The sequence below is a fragment of the Bombina bombina genome, chromosome 2 (genome assembly GCF_027579735.1).
Source record: "Bombina bombina isolate aBomBom1 chromosome 2, aBomBom1.pri, whole genome shotgun sequence".
In the NCBI taxonomy this organism is placed as follows: domain Eukaryota; kingdom Metazoa; phylum Chordata; class Amphibia; order Anura; family Bombinatoridae; genus Bombina; species Bombina bombina.
The window spans coordinates 87666495-87692408 of NC_069500.1; the positions used below are offsets into that span (position 1 = coordinate 87666495).

General features: G+C 39.2%; 1 protein-coding gene across 14 annotated transcripts in view; it reads left to right on the forward strand.

Moving 5' to 3' along the window:
- Positions 1-25914, forward strand: part of NEDD4L (NEDD4 like E3 ubiquitin protein ligase) — an 826963-nt gene that overhangs the window by 766913 nt on the left and 34136 nt on the right. For all 14 annotated transcript variants that reach the window (XM_053701158.1, XM_053701159.1, XM_053701160.1 and 11 more), the window contains 3 exons: positions 3627-3697; positions 23470-23565; positions 24434-24507. In XM_053701158.1, the coding sequence (XP_053557133.1) occupies positions 3627-3697; positions 23470-23565; positions 24434-24507 (241 nt within the window). The remainder of the gene's footprint in view (positions 1-3626; positions 3698-23469; positions 23566-24433; positions 24508-25914) is intronic.

A 25914-nucleotide genomic window follows, 5' to 3' on the forward strand; every position in this document is an offset into this window, starting at 1 on the left:
AACTTTGTATGAAAGGGGAAAGCAGCATCTTCTTTGTTTTTAACTACCAACAACAGTCCTGGTTTGATTTCTCTCTCCTGTCCAGTTCTCCCCCTTTCCGTACAAAAGTTTGCATTTGGCGTAACTGACTTTCATTGGGTGACTTTTTATTTAGCTGGGATGCCCAAGGGAATAGAGTATTGTGGCACTTACGCTGCCTTTATTGTAGAGTCTATAAATAACATAACATTCTCAGCAATGCTACATTTACCTTATTCTAGCATTCATTGTCTCCATCCTATTTCCACCATAAAGGAGCTGTTACAGTAAATGTAAAAACTTTCTAATCATACATTGTTAAAGGACAACTCAATGCAGTAGAATTACATAATTAATAAGTGCATAATAAAAAGACAATGATTTAACACCTACTCTGAATTTCAAATAAGAAGTAGATTATTTTCTGACAAATTAATTTTTTCTCACATTTTCCAGCCCCCTGTATCATGTGACAGACATCAACCAATCACAGACAATTTTATACGTATATACCCTGTGAGCACATTCTTAGTAGGATCTTGTTCCCCAAAAAGTGTGAATAGAAAAATACTGTGCAAAATATAATGGAATAAATTAAAAAGTGTCTTAAAACTGTTGCTTTATCTGAATCATAAGTTTATTTTGACTTGAGTGTCCCTTTAAAGTATGCTTTATATAGTAAATCTACCTTAACATGACAGTAAAAAAATTTTTTAATGTTAAATGTACTTTTTATTATCCGTCTGACAGGCCTCCAAGTCTGCAGAATTTTATTTTATTCTTTTATTATTTATTACTGTTAAACCATACATGTGCAATAAGAATTTAGTAGCTTCAAAGATGCTTGTTTAACACTGATTACAGTAGCTTGTTTGGTCAAGGGATTATATTATTAAAAAAACATACAAATGATAAACAGTGCTCCAATGATGCATTAACTGGACAGCAATCAGATACAGTTAACAGTTGCAAACACTCACAAGTGTAAAGCACTTTTTGTAAACGTTCAACACTATGGGTAAATTGTTAACCTTCCAGCAAGCTGTCCTCTTGGTATTGCTGACCTTTTATCTGCAATAAAGTCAAACACACACACAGACACACACACTCCAATGGTGTCTCTACTTGTTTACAAACCATTAATAAAGAAATCAAATACACTCACAGTGAAACAAGGCTAATCTTGCAGTCAGGGAAGGCTGGCAGTCTCCCAGCTAGCTGTTTTCTCTGTTGATCAAATTTCCTTATGCAGGTAATGGACTTCCAAAAATGGAGAATGGAAAGAAAATGTATTTGAAGTAAATTGGTATTAAAATACTCTTTCCATGGAGTCTTTTATTAAAAGAATAAAAGGTTAAAACACAGCTACACTCAGCATAAAAGTGATCAGCCTGATGAAACAACACACTATGCCATACGCATTGCGATTCACTGTTTAGATTCCAGTAAAGTGCGTAATGTGTTGGTGACAGGGAGTGCATGCTATTGGGGCGGACTGTCACCTTCCTGAGGTCTTTACCACCTCACACTTGATAATAAAAGGTACCTTTAAGTATTAAAACAGTTTAAGCATATCCTGGGAAGTTTAACTATTTAAACCATAAAAATATGGAGAAAATAATATATTTTACAGTCCCTTTAACAGGGGGCTTTTAATTTTTTCTTTTCTAAAATGAAAGTCCTGGAAGTTAAAGACCAAATCTTAAATGCTAAAGTAAGCATTAACAAAATTTCAGGATTCGGCATTCATTTGCGAAACAAATGTCAAATTTATCTGCAGGCAGCGGCATTCGTTTTTGCACTGGATATATCAGTATGAGTAACACAGAGAGATCTCTACAAATCCAGATCTTTATATATTGCACTTTCACACTGATATTTCCGGTGTTCTAAAATTAGTCTCAACACATAAAACTTCCGGACCCGTGTCACTTCCGATGACGTGACATCAGCTGTTGGAAACTGTTGTCTAGTGTCTATATGGTTGTGCTAGACAACCGTTAAATTTTGTGGGGCCACATGACGCTGTACATTAATTTGTTTAATAGAATCCGCCCTATACTGTATAATTTGAAAATTTGGAATTCAAATATTTTATTATATTTGTAAAACTTGTATGTTGTTTTTTTCCCAATTCCCATTTTACGCTGCACGTGCATGCGCACTGAAGGCAACTTGCCTGTAGAAATCATGGACCCTCTGATGCAGCTTATTAAGCTGATCATGAGGAGTCAGGCCGTGTGCACATGCGCGATATTCTGTGCGCAGGCGCAATGCAGTCTAATGCCCATAGAATTCCTCAACCCTTGGCTTAGACCTAGACAGCTGTTTTTTGGAGGTTGGGTTGTTTGTGCATGTGCAGTGAGTGCCACACGCCTCCAACAGCTGATGTCACGTCACCGGAAGTGACTCGGGTTCTGAATTTTTATACATCAAGACTAATTTTAGAACGCTGGCACCAAAATGAAACGAATGCTGATGCCTGCACCTATATTTGGCATTAATTTAGCAGAATTTTTTTGCCCATGCCTAGATCAAACTGTTACTGTTCACTCTTCCCATTTAAAGGGACACTGAACCCAAATTTTTTCTTTTGTAATTCAGAAAGAGCATGCAATTTTAAGCAACTTTCTAATTTACTCCTATTATCAAATTTTCTTCGTTCTCTTGCTATCTTTATTTGAAAAAGAAGGCATCTAAGCTTTTTTTGGGTTCAGCACTTTTTTTATTGGTGGATGAATTTATTCACCAATCAGCAAGGACAACCCAGGTTGTTCACCAAAAATGGGCCGGCATCTAAACTTACATTCTTACATTTCAAATAAAGATTCCAAGAGAATGAAGAAAATGTTAGAAAGTTGCTTAAAATTTCATGCTCAATCTGAATCACGAAAGAAAACTTTTGGTTATAGTGTCCCTTTAAGAGGCAGACTGAGACTTTTACAGCTGGCTTTTAGATATGCCAGACCCTTGAGAAACCATTTACAGGATTGTTGTTATCAGCCATTCTGCTCAAAAAGTAATTTTATTTTATAGGCCCTCGGAAGCAGGTGAAAGGGAAATCTTTATATAAAAATTTGTTAATACATTAAAGTCTAAAAATGACATGATCTAATTGGTGTGACTAGTGACCCTGCACCTATGTATTTAGCCCTACAAAGCACAGCAGGGTCGTTAGTCTTAAAATGCCATACTCTTATGAATAAGATCATGTCATTTTTTTACTATAATAGTCCTTTAATATGCCTTATTGCTAAAAATGCATAGCACCCTCTCAACACATTTTCAAAATCTGGGAGAGAGAGAGAGGTTTGCATTTACTCTGATAGTAATCTAATTTTATCAGTTTTGTATTACTAAGAGTAAATTGCATATAGATGTACAGTGCTATTACACATAATCAGTGCACAGTCCTGCTCGTGATAGCAATGCATTGTGGGTAGAATTTCATTTATGTGTTTCTAGATAGTATCCAGTATATTATTTATTCATTACTTTTTCATGTGTTTTTTTTTTTCATCTTATGAAGAAGCTTCTCCCAGCTGATTATATCCTTGCTTTATGATCATTTACATTTTATAACTTATTCGAATGTGTTATTACCCTAGGTTTCTTCATCAGGCCTTTTTACAAGATGATGCTGGGAAAACAAATAACACTGAAAGATATGGAATCTGTGGTAAGTGAATATATGTGTGAAATAGCAAGCAAAGAAAAGATATATTATAGTGCAGAGTTGGGGGGGGGGCTATTTAAGAAAAAAAACTCCTAAACCTACTTTTGTTTACAGTTGCAGTGAGTTAGATTGGACTATTTAATAAAACATAAAATACTCTGAGCAGTGAAAAATGAATAGGTGAATGGTTAAAAAGCCATTATACTCACACACAAAAAATGACATGCAAATGGGTTAAACGCACAGTAGAAGTGTTGCTGCGGACTCTCAGAGCACTGCTGGTCCCAAGCCGACAACTCCACTGATCAATCAGCAGCACTTGTTGCACAAGAGTGGATGAGGATCTTGTGTGGCTGATTGGGTTAGCTGCAGTTCCTGCTTGGGCCCAGCAGTACTAATTTCATGCAGTATTTCTACTGTGTGTTTAACCCCTTTGCGCAGGTTAAACACCCAGTGCTGATAGTCTTATAATTACATGCTCTAACACGTCATTTTATTTATTTTTACTATAATGGCTGCAATTGTATTTCACATATCCAGTATCAAAAAGATCAGCTGATTTGTGCATTATGCATTTGATAGCTTTTATTTTCCTGTGCTGTGTTCTCAAAATGCACAGGATAGAAGAACATACAAACACACACACGTATATATATATATATATATATATACACACACACATATATACATAAATATAAATAAATAAATAGATACATTTATATACAGTATATATATATATATATATATATACACACACACACACACACATATATACGTAAATATAAATAAATAAATAGACCTTTAATGTGACCTATAAACTATGCAACTCAATTGAAAAACAAACTGAAATCTTTTAGGTGAAGGGAAGTAAAAATAAAAAAATAAAATAATATGGTTGCAGAAGTGTAAACTAATACTTTGTTGAAGCAACTTTTGATTTTATTACAGCACTCAGTCTTTTTGGGTATGAGTCTATCAGCATGGCACATCTTGACTTGGCAAGATTTGTCCATTTTTCTTTGCAAAAACTCTCTAAATCTATCAGAATGCGAGGGCATCTCCTGTGCACAGCCCTCTTCAGATCACCCCAAAGATTTTCAATTAGATTCAGGTCTGGGCTCTGGCTGGGCCATTCCAAAACTTTAATCTTCTTCTGGTGAAGCCATTCATTTGTTGATTTGGATGTATGATTTGGGTCATTGTCATGCTGAAGCCTGAAGGTTTTGTGCCAATATTGACTGGTATTTGGAACTGTTCATAATTCCCTCAACCTTGAATAAGGCCCCAGTTCCAGCTGAAGAAAAACAGCCCCAAAGCATGATGCTACCACCACCATGCTTCGCTGTGGGTATGGTGTTCTTTTGGTGATGTGCAGTGTTGTTTTTGCGCCAAACATATCTTTTGGAATTATTGCCAAAAAATTCAACCTTGGTTTCATCAGACCATAACACCTTTTCTCGCATGCTTTTGGGACACTTCAGATGTGTTTTTGCTAAATTTAGCTGGGCTTGGATGTTTTTCTTCGTAAGAAAAGGCTTCCGTCTTGCCGTCTACCCCAAAGCCCAAACATATGAAGAATACGGGAGATTGTTGTCACATGTACCACACAGCCAGTACACATAGATATAAATAGATACATATATATATATATATATATATATATATTTAAAAAAATATATATATATATACACACACACACACACAACCACTATGGATAGAGAATAAAGATATATATATATAGAGAGAGATCAATTTTATTGTATAGGCCCTCAGAAGCAGGTGAATGTTAAGGCTTTATATAAAAATGATGTCCAAATCCCAGTGGACACATTTACTTTGTCCATTGCACAGGGAGTGTTTTTTTGCTGAAAACTGGTGGATACCAAATCAAGTCTAGACACCCCTGTAAAGGTGTCACACCCAGTAAAGGTGTGAATTTGCCATCTGCACATATGTTTTGAGTGCCCCATGCACTAGTTCTCAGAGTCAGCAGTGACTTGTGTGACACACCCCAGCCAGGTCTGCTGTTTGAACCCTGTAGAATATTTGTGTATGCCACTGCGACAGTAATAACTTTCAGTAGAAGCATTTTGCTAGTATATTGCAAAATTGCAAGCATTATAAATATTAAAGGTATATGAAACCCAACATTTTCCTGACTTGGGTAATATAACTATAATATAATTTTAAACTTTCCTGTTTACTTCTATTATCAAATTTGTTTCATTCTCTTGGAATCATTTGTTGAAGGAGCAGCAATGCATTACTGGTTGCTAACTAAATGACAATCAGTATATATATATGCAGCCACCAATCCGGAGCTAGAACCTAGGTTCTTTCCTGCTCCTGAGCTTTCCTAGATGAACCTTTCAGCAAACGATAACAAGAGAAGGAAGCAAATTAAATAATAGAAGTAAATTAAAAAGGTGTTTAAAATTGTATGTTCTGTCTAATTATGACTTTACTTTCCCTTTATTGCAACTTCACACATTACAATTATGACTATATTTGTGCAGTCAGCTGTTTCACATACACAGAATGCGGAAGAAGGCGGCGGCCTCTCATCCCGTTTTGGCTATTTTCAGAGCCAAATTTATTCTTTTAAAACTGCAACACTCTAAGATCTGTACAAATCCAGATCCTAGTGTGTTGCAGTTTTACAAGAATAAATTTGGCTCCAAAAATAGCCAAAACGGGATGAGCGGCCGCCGCCTTCCGCATTCGGAGGTATCTAAAACCTCCAAATGCACATATCTAGTTTTGACTTTTCTGTCCCTTTAAATCAGCTGACAGGAAAGCCATTTCAGAAACAAAGAATACTAGAAAAGAGAGACCCTGATTTGAAGTTTGCTATAAAGTATGAAAATATTTTATCATAGTGTTCATTATCATCTTTCATAAATAATGCACCAAAAATGTAAAGCAATCCGGATAAATGGAAAGACAACTAGTTTACACTATATATTATTGTAATAAATAAAAATCCATCACTTGAAGAGATATCGGCGCTACAGAATTTTTCCGCCCTATGCAAATAAATGATAATAATAACAATCATGGCGATACGGTTTAATGAGAGTTTACAAATAAAGGACATAGAAGTGTGTGCAATATGGGGGTAGTGGAACAAAATCAGTTGAATATAGGGGTAGTGGAACAAAATCAGTTGAATATAGGTGTAGTATATAGTTTTATTAGTGCAGTTTGGAAAAGGCCGTAAATAGGAGCAGGAGAGATTAACGGTATTTATGACTAATCTGCCTTTGTTCCATCAAAAAAAGGTTATGTGAATTGTATTATTTAGACATATTATGCAGTAAATAAACATGAAGGGCTAGATTACAAGTGGAGCGCAAATTTATTGTGCGCCCGTACATGGGCAAATTCACACGATAAAATCAGCCATTGCAAGCACATGGTTAATGCTACTGCGAGCTTGCCGTAGCAATTTGTGTTCCGAAAAATTAACTAATGATAAGACCTCTGGTTAATTTAAAATAGGTCCCCCCAAAATTAAGTGTATTTTTTTAAATAATAATTGCAGAAAGCAGTTATAAGGGGTTAAAGTGTGAGGATGTGGAGTGTTTAAAAAATTGTACTGAAAAGTATCCTTACGTTGCGGTCTATGGGGACTATGTTATTCCTATAAATATAACTGTATATGCTTATATACATATATATTTATATGTAAATATGTGTATATACACATATAAACACATAAATATATATGCATATATTCATATACATACAGTATCTCACAAAAGTGAGTACACCCCTCACATTTTTGTAAATATTTTATTATATCTTTTCATGTGACAACATAGTAGTGAGTGTACAGCCTGTATAATTTGCTGTCCCCTCAAAATAACTCAACACACAGCAATTAATGTCTAAACCGTGGGCAACAAAAGTAAGTACACCCCTAAGTGTCAATGTCCAAATTGGGCCCAATTAGCCATTTTCCCTTCCCGGTGTCATGTGATTCGTTAGTGTTACAAGGTCTCAGGTGTGTTAAATTTGGTGTTATCGCTCTCACACTCTCTCATACTGGTCACTGGAAGTTCAACATGGCACTTCATGGCAAAGAACTCTCTGAGGCTCTGAAAAAAAAATAGTTGCTCTACATAAAGATGGCCTACGCTATAAGAAGATTGCCAAGACCCTGAAACTGAGCTGCAGCACGGTGGGCAAGACCATACAGCGGTTTCACAGGACAGGTTCCACTCAGAACAGGCCTCGCCATGGTCGACCAAAGAAGTTGAGTGCACGTGCTCAGCGTCATATCCAGAGATTGTCTTTGGGAAATAGATATATGAGTGCTGCCAGCATTGCTGCAGAGGTTGAAGGGGTGGGGGGTCAACCTGTCAGTGCTCAGACCATACACTGTACACTGCACACTGCATCAAATTGGTCGTCCCAGAAGGAAGCCTGTTCTAAAGATGATGCACATGAAAGCCTGCAAACAGTTTGCTGAAGACAAGCAGACTAAAGACATGGATTACTGGAACCATGTCCTGTGGTCCAATGAGACCAAGATAAAATTATTTGGTTCAGATGGTGTCAAGCGTGTGGCGGCAACCAGGTGAGGAGTACAAAGACAAGTGTGTCTTGCCTACAGTCAAGCATGGTGGTGGGAGTGTCATGGTCTGGGCCTGCATGAGTGCTGCCGGACACTGGGGTGCTACAGTTCATTGAGGGAACCATGAATGCCAACATGTACTGTGACATACTGAAGCAGAGCATGATCCCCTCCCTTCAGAGACTAGGCCGCAGGGCAGTATTACAACATAACGACCCCAAACACACCTCCAAGATGACCACTGCCTTGCTAAAGAAGCTGAGGGTAAAGGTGATGGACTGGCCAAGCATGTCTCCAGACCTAAACCCTTCTGAGCATCAGTGGGGCATCCTCAAACCGAAGGTGGGGGAGCGCAAGGTCTCTAACATCAACCAGTTCTGTGATGTTGTCATGGAGGAGTGGAAGAGCACTCCAGTGTCAACCTGTGAAGCTCTGGTGAACTCCATTCCCAAGAGGGTTAAGGCAGTGCTGGAAAGTAATGATGGCCACACAAAATATTGACACATTTACAAAAATGTGTGGGTTGTACTCACTTTTGTGAGATACTGTATATATTTAAAATTTGCTTCCCTTCATGACTTACCCTCTCGCACAAGGTTCTGTGCTGCAGTGTTAATATTGAAGTCAAATTTAGTCTTAGTTATAGTCTTTTGACTAAAATGCCATTTTAGTTTGAGTCGTATTTTAGTCATCAGAATTTCTTTAGTTTTATGCTCATTTTAGTCTAGTTTTAGTCGACTAAATTAACACTGCTGTGCCGTGTTTTACGGTATGAGAATGAGGCTCCCGTTGGAGCCTATGGAAGCACGCTCTTGTGAGCGCAAAGCTTCCCTGCAATGCAAATGTGAGATCATGTTCACATTGCCCTCAACTAGTAATACCAGTGTACATTTGCATGCGCTGGTATTACTGAGTGGAGGGCAAATATCCCGCTCGCATATGCACAATTTTGCATTCGTCATCTGCCCCAAAATGTCCCTTTGATGGGAGTAATCTTAGCATAGCCATAGACTTTCTTAAAAAAAAAAAATCTAGATTTTTAGTTTCCCTTGTTTGAGGAACAGTGAAGGATCTGTACCATAGATCTTCTAAAAAAAATCTTAATTCTTTAGAGCATGCTATTTTTTCACTAGTACACCTAGATATGTTTAACCTCCGGCTCAAGTACATTAATTCATTACTAATTAAAACACTGTGCAGTGTAGGTACAAGCGGGATAAACGGGTATTAAACAGCAAAGGACACTCATGGAAAAAAAAAAATATATGTATTTTAACATACAGTATATATATAATGTGAGTTAGAGTATTTGCAGTAGAATGGCCCTTTAAAAATGAGGGGGAAAGTCAGGTGACCGTTGAGAAGATTTGGTCTGTGCAGTAGAGAGGGTTTAATTTAATACACTAAGGATCTGTTGAGGAAGCGCCAAGTATTCCAAAATGTTATAGCTGCTAGATAGAATTAAGCATGTGAAGTAATTAGACGGATTACACATATAGCCAAGTAATTAATATTGGTCTAAACAACACAAATTGGAAAATAGAAGCATCACTCTGAGGGCCGTCTTAGTTACTTTTCAAGTACTCAAAAAAGCTGTGCTGTTCATTTACATGTGTTTAAAGAGACATTCTACTGTAAATCTAAAATGCCTGTTTTCACTAAGTAAAACACCCAGGGGTCGATGCATTGAAAAGGAGCAGCATACCTGCGTATATACCAGTCGCTGCCTGTCTCCTGCTCAGGAACATGCTGTTTGCAATTTTAAGTATTTTATTTAATACCATAATTGATAATTTGTAAAGTGCAGACAAATTCTATAGCACTGGCATTTTGGAGTTTTTTGTAGGAGTTTTATATAGTAAAAAAAAAAAAGAGAGATTTATTTACAATTAAAATGTTGTAATAAAATAGAACAAATTACTTTTACATGTGTATTTATACCATTGGGGAATAATAGAAACCTAGGCCTCCATTACATATGCAGCGTTGCCCGCAAAATCCTCCGCCGCCAGATTTTACGCGATTTTGGTATTACATATACGGCATAGCATACAAGTTACGCGCGTATATTTCACCCTTCGGACGTATTTTTTTTTAGCCATAGACTAACATAGAACAGCCGCGCAATTTGGTATCCAATATACAGCGTAAGGACTTACGCGCGCAGAATTCAGAAAATCTACTCCATTCTCATCTCGCCACATATTGCAGGCGCAGCAACCCTTGCACTGACTAGAAAAGCAACGTAACTCCCTGGAATCCTTAACAAACACATACATTTAAGAAGCATCTCAAGGTTAAAGGGACAGTATACTATGATATTGTTTTTTTAAGGTTTATTTGTGAAGCCACAACATAATCAAATGGATTGAGCTTGTAGGTACTTTATCACATTGTGGACATATACTTGCTTATTTACTTTAAATTTCTTCTCAAAACAATCAACAATACTTGGAGGAGAGAACAATGGGAAATCATAATTGTATTACCTTCATCTCTTTAGAACCCACTGGAGTGTAATTTATTCTAATGCTAACACAGCTTGGCATTGATGCCAAAATATATAAAGGGACAGTCAAGTCCAAAGAAAACCTTCTTCTTTTAAATAGGGCATGTTATTTCAAACTACTTTCAGATTTAATTCTAAAACTTGCTTTGTTCTCTTGGTATTCTTAGTTGAAAGCAAAACCTAGGATGGCTCATATGATAATTTCTAAGACCTTCTTTAAGACCTTCTTGAAGGCTGCCTCTTTGTAATTGTGTCAAACCAATCACAGACACCACAACCTCTCACCTGCAGACTTAAAACACCTGATAATGCCCACCCTATCAGTAACATTACTACTATATATACCAATGTGTCAATTTATATTGGATGTGAGATACATTGATTTACATCTTAGAAGTGAATATTACTATATGTACCCTTCAGAAACAACTATTGTGGATGTGAGTTATAGTACAAGAATATGTCATAAACATGATATATTACCTTTTCTCTTTACATGGTGTATCCAGTCCACAGATTCATCCTTACTTGTGGGATATTCTCAATCCCTACAGGAAGTGGCAAAGAGAGCACACAGCAGAGCTGTCCATATAGCTCCCCTCAGGCTCCGCCCCCCAGTCATTCTCTTTGCCGCTCTAACAAGTAGCATCTCCACGGGAGGGTAAAGAGTATGTGGTGTTAGATTTGTAGTTTTTATTTCTTCAATCAAGAGTTTGTTATTTTAAAATAGTGCCGGTTTGTACTACTTACTCTGAGGCAGAAAGTGATGAAGATTTCCGCTGAGAGGAAAAAGATTTTAGCATGTTGTAACTAAAATCCATTGCTGTTCCCACACTGGACTGTTGAGTACCGGATAACTTCAGTTGGGGGAACAGTTTGCAGGCTTAACTGCTTTAAGGTATGCTCAGTCACTTTTTTTCTAACAAGACTTGGTAATGCTAGAAGACTGACAGAAATCCCCATGTGGGAAGGTACGCCATATTCTGAGACTTAGTATAGAAGGATGGCTTGTTTAAAGGGCTTAAATCACTGGTGGACACTGTTATGGGCAAAATCGATTATTTATGACTATAATCTGATATTTGCACAAGTGTTTATTATGTTTGGAACACTTTTTTGGGGTTTTATACGCCTGGCATAATTTTAGACACCTAATTTGGCTTAGGAAGGCCCCACAACTCCGGAGTGAAGAGGGAGGGGGCCTAATTTTCGCGCCTCAGTTGCACAGTTCTTTTGCAAGACAGCTTCATGCAGCTTCACATGTAGAGTCCAGAGATTGCAGGAAGACTACAGGGAGGCTTATTTTCGTTCCAAAACTAATCCCAAAGGAAGGTAGGGCCACAGCAGAGACTGTGGCATAGTGCTGTAGTGTGTTAAACCGGTGGCCTGCTTCAAGTTGCTCCGGTTTGGGCAATAAGGGGTTAATTGTCTTGAAACTTGGTGTGCAATCATTTCAAAGCATTAGGATCATATGGTGAAAATTTCATAAAGATTTGATGTTTTTTTGAGATTTGGTAAAAAAGTGTGTGCTTTTTATTATTTAAAGGCACAGTACCGTTTTTTCAAAAAGTGTATTTTTTTGTTTTTGAGTGCTATCTAAGTCTGTCTAACATGTCTGAGCCTACAGATAGATCCTGTTCTATGTGTTTAAAAGCCATGGCGGTACACCCATTGCATTTGTGTTTAAAGTGTGCTAAGGTATCTAAACATTTTAATAACCATGCAGTGACACTTAAAAATGTAGCCCAAGATGATTCTTTGACAGAAGGTAATGAGGATAGTCCTCCTTCCTCTCCCCATGTGTCGACACCAGTTACGCCCGCTCAAGCGTTGCCTAGTACCTCTAGCGCATTGTGCCCTATTACTTTACAGCAATTAGCAGCAGTCATGGATAATTCCCTTGCGGCATTTCTATCCAAACTGCCAGTTTTTCCAAAGAAGCGTGATAGCTCAGTTTTAAGAACAGAGGATGAGCAATCAGAAGCTTTGGATGATTTTATCTGTTGTACCCTCACAACACTCTGAAGTGGCAGTGAGGGAGGGTCTGTCCGAGGGAGAAATTTCTGACACAGGAAAAGTTTCTCAGCGGGCAGAGTCAGATTCCTTAGCGTTTAAATTTAAGCTGGAACACCTCCGCGTTCTGCTTAAGGAGGTTTTACCTACGCTGGATGATTGTGACCCCATGGTGGTCCCAGAAAAATTGTGTAAAATGGACAGGTTTTTTAGAGGTCCCTGTATACACTGATGCGTTTCCGATCCCGAAGAGGGTGGCGGATATTGTGACTAGGGAGTGGGAGAGACCAGGTGTACCTTTTGTTCCCCCCCCCCTATCTTTAAGAAAATGTTCCCCATAAATGACCCCAGGCGGGACGCGTGGCAGACGATCCCTAAGGTAGAGGGAGCAGTTTCAACACTTGCTAAGCGTACAACTATACCAATAGAAGACAGTTGTGCTTTTAAAGACCCTATGGATAAAAAATTGGAAGGTTTGCTGAAGAAAATGTTTGTGCAGCAAGGTTTCCTTCTTCAGCCAATTGCCTGCATTATTCCTGTAACTACTGCAGCGGCTTTTTGGTTTGAGGCGCTGGAGGAGTCGCTCCAGAGGGAGACTTCATATGACGAAGTCATGGATAGAATTCATGCCCTAAAGCTGGCTAATTCTTTTATCACTGATGCCGCTTTCCAATTAGCTAAGTTAGCGGCGAAAAATTCTGGTTTTGCCATTATGGCGCGAAGAGCGCTTTGGCTCAAATCATGGTCGGCTGACATGTCATCCAAAACAAAGTTACTAAACATTCCTTTCAAGGGAAAGACCCTTTTTGGGCCCGAGTTGAAAGAAATTATAGCGGATATCACTGGGGGGAAGGGCCATGCCCTCCCGCAGGATAGACCGTTTAAGGCCAAAAACAAGGCTAATTTTCACTCCTTTCGCAACTTCAGGAGCGGACCTGCTGCAACCTCTGCTGCCGCAAAGCAAGATAACGCTTCACAGCCCAAAGCAACCTAGAAACCCTTGCAGGGCTGGAATAAGGGTAAACAGGCCAAGAAGCCTGCGCCTGCTACCAAGACAGCATGAAGTGGTAGCCCCCGATCCGGGACCGGATCTAGTAGGGGGCAGACTTTCTCTCTTTGCTCAGGCTTGGGCAAGAGATGTTCCAGATCCCTGGGCATTAGAAATTGTTGCTCAGGGGTATCTTCTAGAATTCAAGGACTCTCCCCCAAGGGGAAGGTTCCACATTTCTCGTTTGTCTTCAGACCAGACAAAGAAACAGGCGTTCTTACGCTGTGTAGAAGATCTTCTAAAGATGGGAGTGATACACCCAGTTCCAATTGCAGAACAAGGACTGGGATTTTTCTCAAACCTGTTTGTAGTTCCCAAAAAGGAAGGAACTTTCAGGCCAATCCTGGATCTAAAAATTCTAAACAAATTCCTCAGAGTTCCATCTTTCAAAATGGAAACCATTCGGACAATCTTGCCGATGATCCAGGAAGGTCAATATATGACTACCGTGGATCTAAAGGATGCGTACCTACATATTCCTATCCACAAAGATCATCATCAGTTCCTAAGGTTCGCCTTTGTGGACACGCATTACCAGTTCGTGGCCCTTCCTTTCAGGTTGGCCACCGCTCCCAGAATTTTCACAAAGGTGCTAGGGTCCCTTCTAGCGGTACTAAGACCGCGGGGCATTGCAGTAGCACCTTACCTAGACGACATCTTAATACAGGCGTCATCTTTTCACAGAGCCAAGGCTCATACGGACATTGTTCTGGCCTTTCTAAGGTCTCACGGGTGGAAGGTGAACGTCGAAAAAAGTTCTCTGTCCCCGCTCACAAGGGTTCCCTTCCTGGGAACACTAATAGACTCGGTAGAAATGAAAATCTTTCTGACAGAGGTCAGGAAGTCAAAACTTTTGAATACTTGCCGAGATCTTCATTCCATTCCTCGGCCTTCTGTGGCTCAGTGCATGGAGGTAATCGGTTTAATGGTTGCGGCAATGGACGTTTCCCTTTTGCCCAAATTCATCTAAGACCACTGCAACTGTGCATACTCAAACAGTGGAATGGGGATTATGCAGATTTGTCTCCTCAAATACAAATGGACCAGGAAACCAGAGACTCTCTCTTCTCTGGTGGTTGTCTCAGGATCACCTGTCTCAGGGAATGAGCTTCCGCTGACCGGAGTGGATCATTGTCACGACCGATGCCAGTCTGTTAGGCTGGGGTGCGGTCTGGGACTCCCTGAAAGCTCAGGGTCTATGGTCTTGGGAAGAATCTCTTCTCCCGATAAACATTTTGGAACTGAGAGCGATATTCAATACGCTCCAGGCATGGCCTCAACTAGCGGAGGCCAAATTCATCAGATTTCAGTCGGACAACATCACGACTGTAGCGTACATCAATCATCAGGGAGGAACAAAGAGTTCCCTAGCGATGAAGGAAGTAACCAAGATCATCAAATGGGCAGAGGATCGCTCCTGCCATCTATCTGCCATTCACATACCAGGAGTAGACAACTGGGAGGCGGATTTTCTGAGTCGTCAGACTTTCCATCCGGGGGAGTGGGAACTCCACCCGGAGGTTTTTGCTCAGCTGACCCAGCTATGGGGCATTCCAGAATTGGATCTGATGGCGTCCCGTCAGAACACCAAACTTCCCCTTTACGGATCCAGGTCCAGGGATCCCAAGGCGGCATTGATAGATGCTTTTGTAGCGCTTTGGTCATTCAGTCTAGCTTATGTTTTTCCACCGTTTCCTCTTCTCCCTCGGCTAGTAGTCAGAATCAAACAGGAGAAGGCTTCGGTAATTCTGATAGCGCCTGCGTGGCCACGCAGGACTTGGTATGCAGACCTAGTGGACATGTCATCGGTTCCACCATGGAAACTGCCATCGAGGCTGGATCTTCTAATTCAAGGTCCATTCAAGCATCCAAATCTAGTTTCTCTGCAACTGACTGCTTGGAGATTGAACGCTTAATTCTAGCTAAGCGTGGGTTCTCTGAATCGGTTATAGATACTCTGATACAGGCCAGAAAGCCTGTCACCAGGAAAATTTACCATAAGATATGGCAGAAATATCTTTGTTGGTGCGCATCCAAGGGTTACTCGTGGAGTAAGGTTAGGATTCCAAGGATATTGTCTTTTCTCCAAGAAGGATTGGAGAAAGGTTTGTCAGCTAGTTCCTTAAAGGGACAGATATCTGCTCTGTCTATCCTGTTACACAAGCGTCTGGCAGCTGTACCAGACGTTCAGGCATTTGCACAGGCCCTAGTTAGAATCAAGCCTGTCTACAAACCTGTGGCTCCTCCATGGAGTCTAAATTTAGTTCTTTCAGTTCTTCAAGGGGTTCCGTTTAAACCTTTGCATTCCATAGATATTAAGTTATTATCTTGGAAAGTTTTGTTTTTGGTAGCTATTTCTTCTGCTCGAAGAGTTTCTGAATTGTCTGCTTTGCAGTGTAATTCACCCTATCTGGTGTTCCATGCAAATAAGGTTGTTTTGCGTACCAAACCTGGTTTCCTTCCAAAAGTGGTTTCTAATAAGAATATTAACCAGGAAATCATTTTTCCTTCTCTGTGCCCTAATCCAGTTTCTAAGAAGGAACGACTGTTACACAATCTTGATGTGGTTCGTGCTTTAAAATTCTATTTAAAGGCAACTAAAGATTTCAGGCAAACATCATCCTTGTTTGTTGTCTATTCTGGTAAGAGGAGAGGTCAGAAAGCGACTGCTACCTCTCTTTCCTTCTGGCTGAAAAGCATCATCCGATTGGCTTATGAGACTGCTGGACAGCAGCCTCCTGAACGAGTTACAGCTCATTCCACTAGAGCTGTGGCTTCCACATGGGCTTTCAAGAATGAGGCTTCTGTTGAACAGATTTGTAAGGCAGCGACTTGGTCTTCACTGCATACATTTGCCAAATTTTACAAATTCGATACTTTTGCTTCTTCGGAGGCTATTTTTGGGAGAAAGGTTTTGCAAGCAGTGGTGCCTTCCGTTTAGGTTACCTGACTTGTTCCCTCCCTTCATCCGTGTCCTAAATCTTTGGTATTGGTATCCCACAAGTAAGGATGAATCAGTGGACTGGATACACCATGTAAGAGAAAACAGAATTTATGCTTACCTGATAAATTACTTTCTGTTACGGTGTATCCAGTCCACGGCCCGCCCTGGCAATTAAGTCAGGTTCAAATTTATTTTTGTAAAACTACAGTCACCACTGCACCCTATAGTTTCTCCTTTTTCTCCTAACCGTCGGTCGAATGACTGGGGGGGGCGGAGCCTGAGGGGAGCTATATGGACAGCTCTGCTGTGTGCTCTCTTTGCCACTTCCTGTAGGGATTGAGAATATCCCACAAGTAAGGATGAATCCGTGGACTGGATACACCGTAAGAGAAAGTAATTTATCAGGTAAGCATAAATTCTGTTTTTTTCCCATTTCCACACAGGTCTTATTATATACTTGAAAAAACTCAGCACACTTTATTACATACTGCCTAAAGACATGGAATACAATATACAAGAATCCAAAGTTTCAGTCCATCCACTCATGCAAAAAACATTCATACATAAAATAACAAAGATTCTACTCAGGCGTCCCTGAAAGAATCAACATTTGGCTGTCATTAAACTGCTGTCTTATCTCCTGGAATTTGAACAGTTCAATTCAATATTGTAAAGGACAATCCTTTATATGAACAAACTTTCAGAACTGTATCCAATATGCATAATAGTACAAATAAATGTTAGCGCCGATGGACTCTGTAAATGTAATGTAAAAGTTTCACTCTTTTTCTGTTACAGGTGAATCCTCTTTAAATATGAAACTTGCTTAACATTCAAAGGGCCATAGTAATCGGATTTCTCACACATGCAAAGCGCCCTTTCAATCAAAGCAGCAGCACGTTAATATGTTAGTGCGTTTTTAGCAAAGCAGAAGCCGTTAATTTGTTCAGCATACGTATAGCAATTCATCTGTATTTTCACTCGGCACACTCTGAGACTTTTGAGTTACCCACTTTCAAACCACACTTGCTGTAGGGCAATGTTAAGCCTGAGTTCAGCTACACACAGAGTATCACAGTTCATATAGGTCTAAACATATGCACAAGTTGTATGGCACATACCGGCACTGTCCCGTCATATATTGTCTCTAGTATTGTCTTATTTCCAGTGTTAATGTAAAGACTGGCCAGTTTATAACATGCATGTTAGTTAGCTCATATGATACTTGTGGTTCCGTGCTCTCTCGGTCAGATGCAATGCTCCCAACTTTTATCCACTCATGCGGAAGGGAGATAAGTCATCATCTGCTTCGTCAGTATGTCCTGATATAACAACGGCTCTATCGTGTATTGCTTGTCTCTTAATGTCAGAGTCCTTCAGAGCGGGGTAATTTAACTCAAGGTGTTACTAATGCATTCAGTAATATTAAATTAGGCACATTGGGTGTCTGGAAAAGTTCTTGAGTTAAATGACCCCCCTCTGAAGAGACCTGTAAATTATGATTGGTTAGATAATCCATCCGAAATTATAGGTGAATTCTTTTTCCTTAATTCACATTTAGTTTGTACTAGACATCTTGTTGCATCCTTGCTGTATATATAAATTAGAACTAAATGTAGTTAGAATGTTTCACTTAGATTTTAACATAGGTTAATATACACTGCTGTATTTACATTGCAATGTGAATGAGTGACGTGAAAGAGAGGTGTGTGTGAATTAACCAATAGAATTGCATCAAGGCCTTTCTAAAGAGGCCGTGTTCGTGATGACGAATACTCCTTGAAAAAGAGCGGAGTCCCGAAACGCGCGTCGAAGTGTAAGGGCTGTTCATCAAACTGTTTCCCGATACAAGGACTCTGACATTAAAAGACAAGCAATACAAGATAGAGCCGTTGTTATATCAGGACATACTGACAAAGCAGGTGATGACTTATCTCCCGCATGAGTGGATAAAAGTTGGGAGCATTGCATCTGACCGAGAGAGCACGGAACCACAAGTATCATATGAGCTAACTAACATGCATGTTATAAACTGGCCAGTCTTTACATAAACACTGGAAATAAGACAATACTAGAAACAATATATGACGGGACAGTGCCGGTATGTGCCATACAACTTGTGCATATGTTTAGACCTATATGAACTGTGATACTCTGTGTGTAGCTGAACTCAGGCTTAACATTGCCCTACCGCAAGTGTGGTTTGAAAGTGGGTAACTCAAAAGTCTCAGAGTGTGCCGAGTGAAAATACAGATGAATTGCTATACATATGCTGAACTAAATTAACAGCTTCTGCTTTGCTAAAAACGCACTAACATATTAACGTGCTGCTGCTTTGATTTAAAGGGCGCTTTGCATGTGTGAGAAATCCGATTACTATGGCCCTTTGAATTTTAAGCAAGTTTCATATTTAAAGAGGATTCACTTGTAACAGAAAAAGAGTGAAACTTTTACATTACATTTACAGAGTCCATCGGAGCTAACATTTATTTGTACTATTATGCATATTGGATACAGTTCTGAAAGTTTGTTCATATAAAGGATTGTCCTTTACAATATTGAATTGAACTGTTCAAATTCCAGGAGATAAGACAGCAGTTTAATGACAGCCAAATCTTGATTCTTCCAGGGACGTCTGAGTAGAATCTTGGTTATTTTATGTATGAATGTTTTTTGCATGAGTGGATGGACTGAAACTTTGGATTCTTGTATATTGTATTCCATGTCTTTAGGCAGTATGTAATAAAGTTAAGCCTTGCTTTTTGTAAAAAGGTGTGCTGAGTTTTTTCAAGAGTAGATTTATGGTAGTATATGAGGCAATACTAAACTCTTGCACCCTTCACATGATAACTAGATTTATTTCATTATCATTAAAGTATCATAGTGGTGCTGTGACTAGTGTAAAGAATTTTTAAAAGGTCTTATTATATGTTTTAACAATATTAGTGTACTAAAACACACCTCACATGGATGTGGATGACAATTATATGGTAAATAACAGAGGACAAGATTTATGGTGAACTATAAGAATATTTTTTTTTTTTTTTGGCTTCTTGGATGATTGAGCTGAGGTGGCTGTAGTGGATTGCCTTGTTCTCCTGGTTTGAGAAAATTCTGATGTTTCTGCTGGTGTGCTGGCCACAGATGATAGGCTGGAGGCAATGTCCTGCTGGTGTGTAAAGTGCTCAACCAACACACCCAAGAGTTGATTTTGTTCTCGCCATCTATTGTCCATCTGCATATCCGACAGAATTCGCATCATCTGTGACTGGTTTTGAACACTTCCACTTAATGATGCTGTCATGTCCCTCTGCATCTCTATTCTACGTTTGTGTAACCTCTCTTGGCTCCTGAAGAACCTCTCTTGGCTCCTGAAGAACCTCTCTTGGCTCCTGTGGAACCTCTCTTGGCCTCTTTGTCTGCTCTCGGAGCTTGTTATGAGCCTCCTCTGGAGTGCAATGTATTCCTCACCCAGGGGAGAATACAATGCATCCACAGGCTCCTGAGCAGCAGCGCTTCTAGTTGCTTGAGGTGCAGGTTCAGCTGCATCTGATGTTTCTGGTGGGGCAGGTTCAGCTGCATCTGATGTTTCTGGTGGGGCAGGTTCAGCTGGTGCTTGAGTACTTTCAGCTATATTTTCATCTGCAGATGGTGGAGCTCGCCCAAATGATGAGGATGGTGGAACTCGCCCAAGTGATGAGGATGGTAGAGCTCTCAGGGTTGATTGATAGTCCCACTGATGACCAGTGTGTGACCACTCAGCCTGTCCAGTTGGCACTTCTTGTGACATAGTCTGTGGGTAAAAGCCATGACTGCCCTGAGATTGGGTTGGGGGGGGGGGGTAAATACATGGACCCTTTGTGGCTGTCTTGGCTCCCCCTCAAAGCCAAAAGAAGAATATTCCTCTGGCCAGGAATCTTGCCAGGGGTCATATGGCAATGGTGGTGGCATCACTCCAGGGTCCTCAACTGAAGCCATCCAACCATGCTCATGCCTGGGAGCATACTGTTCATGTGGTTGCCTGAAGAATGGGGGTGGCGGCGGCATGCCTGTTTGTATCCTCGTGACAGGAGGTTTTGTGGAGTAGTCAAATGATGAGAGGGATTAGTACAGTCAGATATATGTCCATGTGGGCATACAATGTACATTTATACATGCTAGGGCCTATACTGATTCTCATGTACAACTCTATATCATGCATGTGCACATTGTGATTTGTGCTATGAAGGATTTTAATATGCGCAGTATATAGGTATGTGTTTCATGCAATAGTTATATGTACATGTCAATGATGGAAAAAATGTGATCTTTAAGTGACACTATGGTCACACAATTTACTTTAGCCTGATGTAGGCACATAACCTGCTTTATTGAGCTAAAAGTATTGTGATGGCTATAGTGTCCATTTACTGAAAACTCTACATGTGGCTTGTGGCCTGTGTTACTCTGAGACTTGTTAGTATTGCACTATTCCACCTCATATCATGAATTGCATTGTGTTAAGTAGCATTAATGTCAAATATAATTGTAGATGTTTTTGTTAGTAGGCCAAATACCATGCTCCTCATTGTGTACATGAATGTGTGATATTAAAGGATGTTATATCTCAAATACATATAATACTGGTGTGTGGGATGTTACTCACCAGCATGATGTGCTGTGGTTGCAGCCCCTGAGTCACGAGCCCCTGGAAGTCCACGGAGTGCTGTGATACTCAGGGACCTGCGTATCATCTCCTGCCAGGTGTTATACTCTATGTCCAGGGATGGACCACTGCCTGTTCCCCTCTGGTGCATAGCTTCCTGCCCCATTTTTACTTTCACCCGCCTCTTGCAGTCATTCCACCGCTTTTTTAGGCCCTCAACAGTCCTCCTCTGCAGGGCCACACTGTTGACGGCATCCTCTACCGCCAACCATGCAGTTTTTCGCCTTTTGGCACTGCCTTTGCCCTTCTCCTGCCCGAAGAGGGCACTGTAATTGTCCATGATGGCCTGGACTAGGGCAACATTTTCCTCAAATGAGAAGTTGGGACATCTCAGCCTCTCATCATCCATGGACACCTGGCTTGCTCCCTGTGATGTCCCTGGTGTGGGTTCCTCCCTATCCTCTCCCTCCTCCCCCCTTCTGTCCACATGTGCACCCTATGTCCCTCTCGTAGATGTGCCTGGTCTCTGAGGCTCTCAGGCATCTCCCCTCCCATCATCCCTTCTAGCTCTCCCTCTCCCCACTCCACTTACTCCCTGACGGGGACCCCACTGCTCCTCCTGTCCTCTCCAATACTCCTCTCCCTGCAACTCCCCTCCGCCCTGCCACTCCCTGCCATCCTCACACTAAATCGCACTACTCACACTCACTCCCAGTTCAATCACACACAATCCCAACCAAACACTCAGCCTGTAAAATTCAAATAAAATGTGTGAGGTGTTAGAAAAAAAAGTGTGGTGTATTTGTATATGTATGTATGCAAAATGTGTGCAATATGTAAAAATATGTGTAAGTGTACAAGCTTAATCAACCAACAATGCGACCTAACTAACTCCTCTGTTATTGCCTCTCTCTCTACTCTGACTAATCCTCCACTCCACTGTAGTGTGCTGTAGCTCAACGAACCATCCAAACACACTGAAGAAAATGGCGGCTGCGCATGGGTTTATATATGAATTTTGAATAGCGTAATTACGTGTCACATTTATATTTGAAATTGCAGTTCATTTTTACGAGTGTTAGCCTAATTTGCATAAAACTACTCTTTATTGACACTTTCCGTGGACAAAATACTGGCGTAAGTTACTTGCGACGACTAAAATGTGTATTTGCGCACATTTCAGAAGATCGCCAGTTTGTCCTACTTACGCCAGTTTAGCATCTAACGGCACAGTATATGTAATACCCCGATGTGCAAGGTGAAATTACGGGCGGTACGGGTTCCCACGCTTGCGCCGAAACCTGCGCCGTATATTATATTTATATATAAAAGTGTATGGTTATTTAGTCTGTAGGACAGCCTAGTGCTTATCCCAGGTATTTTTCAAGTCCGCCACAATGTTTGTCTTTACCGCCTCTAATGGAAGTTTATTCCATGAACCAACCCCCCTTTTTGTTTCACAAATTACTTCTGAACCTGCTACCCTTCAACTAGAGATGATGACCCCTTGTTCTGGTGTTTTGTTTTGTTTTTTTTAAATACTTACAGCCGCAGCTTTATTAAAGAGATAGAACATGTGATTTTAAACAACTTTCCAATCTCATTCTATTATCAAATTTGCTTCATTCTCTTGGTATCTTTTGTTGATAGTGCAGCGATGCACTACTGGGGGCTAGCTGACAACATCAGATGAACCAATGACAAGAGGAATATTTGTTCAGTTACCTATCAGCAGCTAGCTCTAAGTAGTGCGTTGCTGCTCTGAGCCTACCTAGGTATGCTTTTAATCAAAGGATACAAAGAGAACAAAGCAAATTGGGTAATAGAAAGACATTGGAAAGTTGTTTAAAACTGTATGTTTTATGTGAATCATGAAAGAAAAAATTGGGCTTTCATGTTCCTTTAAGCCCCTTAATATACTTGAAAGTTTCTATTATATCAGAGAAGGGATTTTATTTTAATTTGTTTTTTGTTGGGTCATATAGAATACAAGATACACATTTAATGATTAACGGTTGATCTCCTTTCTGTTTATAGGATAGTGAATACTATAATTCCTTAAAATGGATCTTAGAAAATGACCCCACTGAGCTGGACCTTAGGTTTTGTATAGATGAAGAAAATTTTGGTCAGGTAAGTGAACGTATAATGTATACATTTCAGTCTAGCTATGTCCGTCTATATCTATCTATCTATCTATCTATCTATCTATCTATCTGTATTGAACTTTATCTATCTCAGATATTGGTGTCTCACATCACATTTATCACATACATCACAAATATGTTTCATTAGTTATTACTGCCCTGTAGGGCTGTCTTATTGGGGACATAAAAAACACAAAATGTAATCCACTATAAAACATTTTCGTTATAGAAACGTAATGATTGAATGTTTGAATACTGGTGCGCAGAGCATGCACAGCATATGTGCATATCCATCTGAAACAGTAATATTATTTGCTCAAAGCATTTTGCTAATATAAATATATTGAAAAAATAAAAATTTAAATATACTTTTGCCCATTATGTCCATTTAAGCATAGGAAAAACTATATAATTGTACATTCATTATTTAGTTTGTCTATCTGTCTATTTTACTGCCACTTACCTGTGATGGGGCTTGGATTTCATTCCAAGGACTTATGTATGTTGTAGTTTCCCCGACCCAAGGAAAAACAGTATGAACACACTTTTCAATGGTTGTATCCACAAAGTCCACTGAAATTGCAAAACCTTGTAAATGTTGCTAGTGGAATTACTTGTAGAAACACTATTTTCTCACTATGTAAAATGGTTTATTGATATTATGTCCCTTTAAATAGTTGTAAGGTATTTTTGCAATTCTTTTACAATTCAATGTTTAAATGCTGATATGTGTTCTGCATAAAAAAATAGCTTTAAAATTCTGGACATGCTACACTTACTTATGATTCATGATTAGATCTGCATTTAATTAGTTAACAACAATTAATGAAACCTGTTTACTTTCTGTTTTTCAGACTTATCAAGTTGATTTAAAACCAAATGGTTCTGAAATGGTTGTGACAAATGACAACAAAAGAGAATACATTGAGTATGTTATAAAAAAAATATTATTTGATAACTCTGCACCGCTGATGTATTTTAATTATGTTGTAATGTCAATAATTCATTGCGTACATCTCTCTATCTGCACCTTTCTTATTTGAGACTACATAAGAATATAAATACACATGCACATTAGTGCAAAGTTCATTTAATATAATGTGCTGGTAATGCCTCTAAGGAGTGCATAGGAAAATTACATTTTTAATTAAATATAGAAGTAATAAAACTGGCAAAACAACTGGACCTAATATAGAGCTTGCTGCTACACCCAATTGTTTCTAATACCTGTTTACAACCTTAAAGGCTCTTTAATTGGAACCATTTTTTTGTGTGTGTTCAGATCCTTCCAAAATATAATGTAATAGAAATGATGCTCAAGCAATGCAGGGAATATAAATATAGATAGATAGATATTTAGAATATGTAATGCAGATCTAGATAGATTTGGTAAATACTGCTGTATAACTATCCATGATATATATTAGGCATGTGCATTCGGCGGTTCATTTCTAAAACAAATTCCAATTAAGGCTGTGGGTAGTGGCATTCAGCTCTTTTCAGCGACTGATATATCAAAAAGTTTTACTGAAGTAATTTAAACCATAAAACTTTTCATACAGGTGCTTGTTATTATACAAAATAAAATATTTTTTTAAACAATAGAAAATGAATGCTCGCATGCTGTTTAACGTACTTGCTCTTGTGTAATAGTTATACAGCAGTATCTACCAATGTATCTTTAGCAATATTCAAAATATCTTGGTATGTGTGTGTGTGTGTGTGTATATATATATATATATATATATACAGTATATATATATATATATATATATAGATACATACTCCTTGCATTCCCTGTGCATTGTCTATGTTTATATACAGAAGAAATTTAATTTACCACACTTGCTTTTGTGTATATTTTTTTTTCCTTTTAGAACCCCCACTGATTATTATGATATAATTTTATTTTAATGCTAAATATAAAGGGCCAGATTACGAGTAGCGCATTAACAGTTAAGCGCGAGCGAAAAGGGGTTTATCACGGCTGTTTGCACGCGTCGGGTTTATTGCTCATATTACAAGTTGAAAATAAATGCAATCACTTGAGCGCAATTGTGATTTACGCTAGAATGATTACCGCGTCCTCAGAGCTCTGGTTAACTGTTTCGCGAAACAAAAAGTTTCACAAAACACATCACAAATACATTACAAAGTATAGTTATACTCATTATAACACCATCTAATAAAAAATAATTTTAAAAAAATTTGCACAAAAAAGTTATAAGGACTCAAAAATATGAGTTCTCAGGTGATAGAAAAAAAAAGTCAGGCAAAGGGCTTTAACATTGAGATATCTACATGTATACATATGTGTGTGCGTGTGTGTTATTTA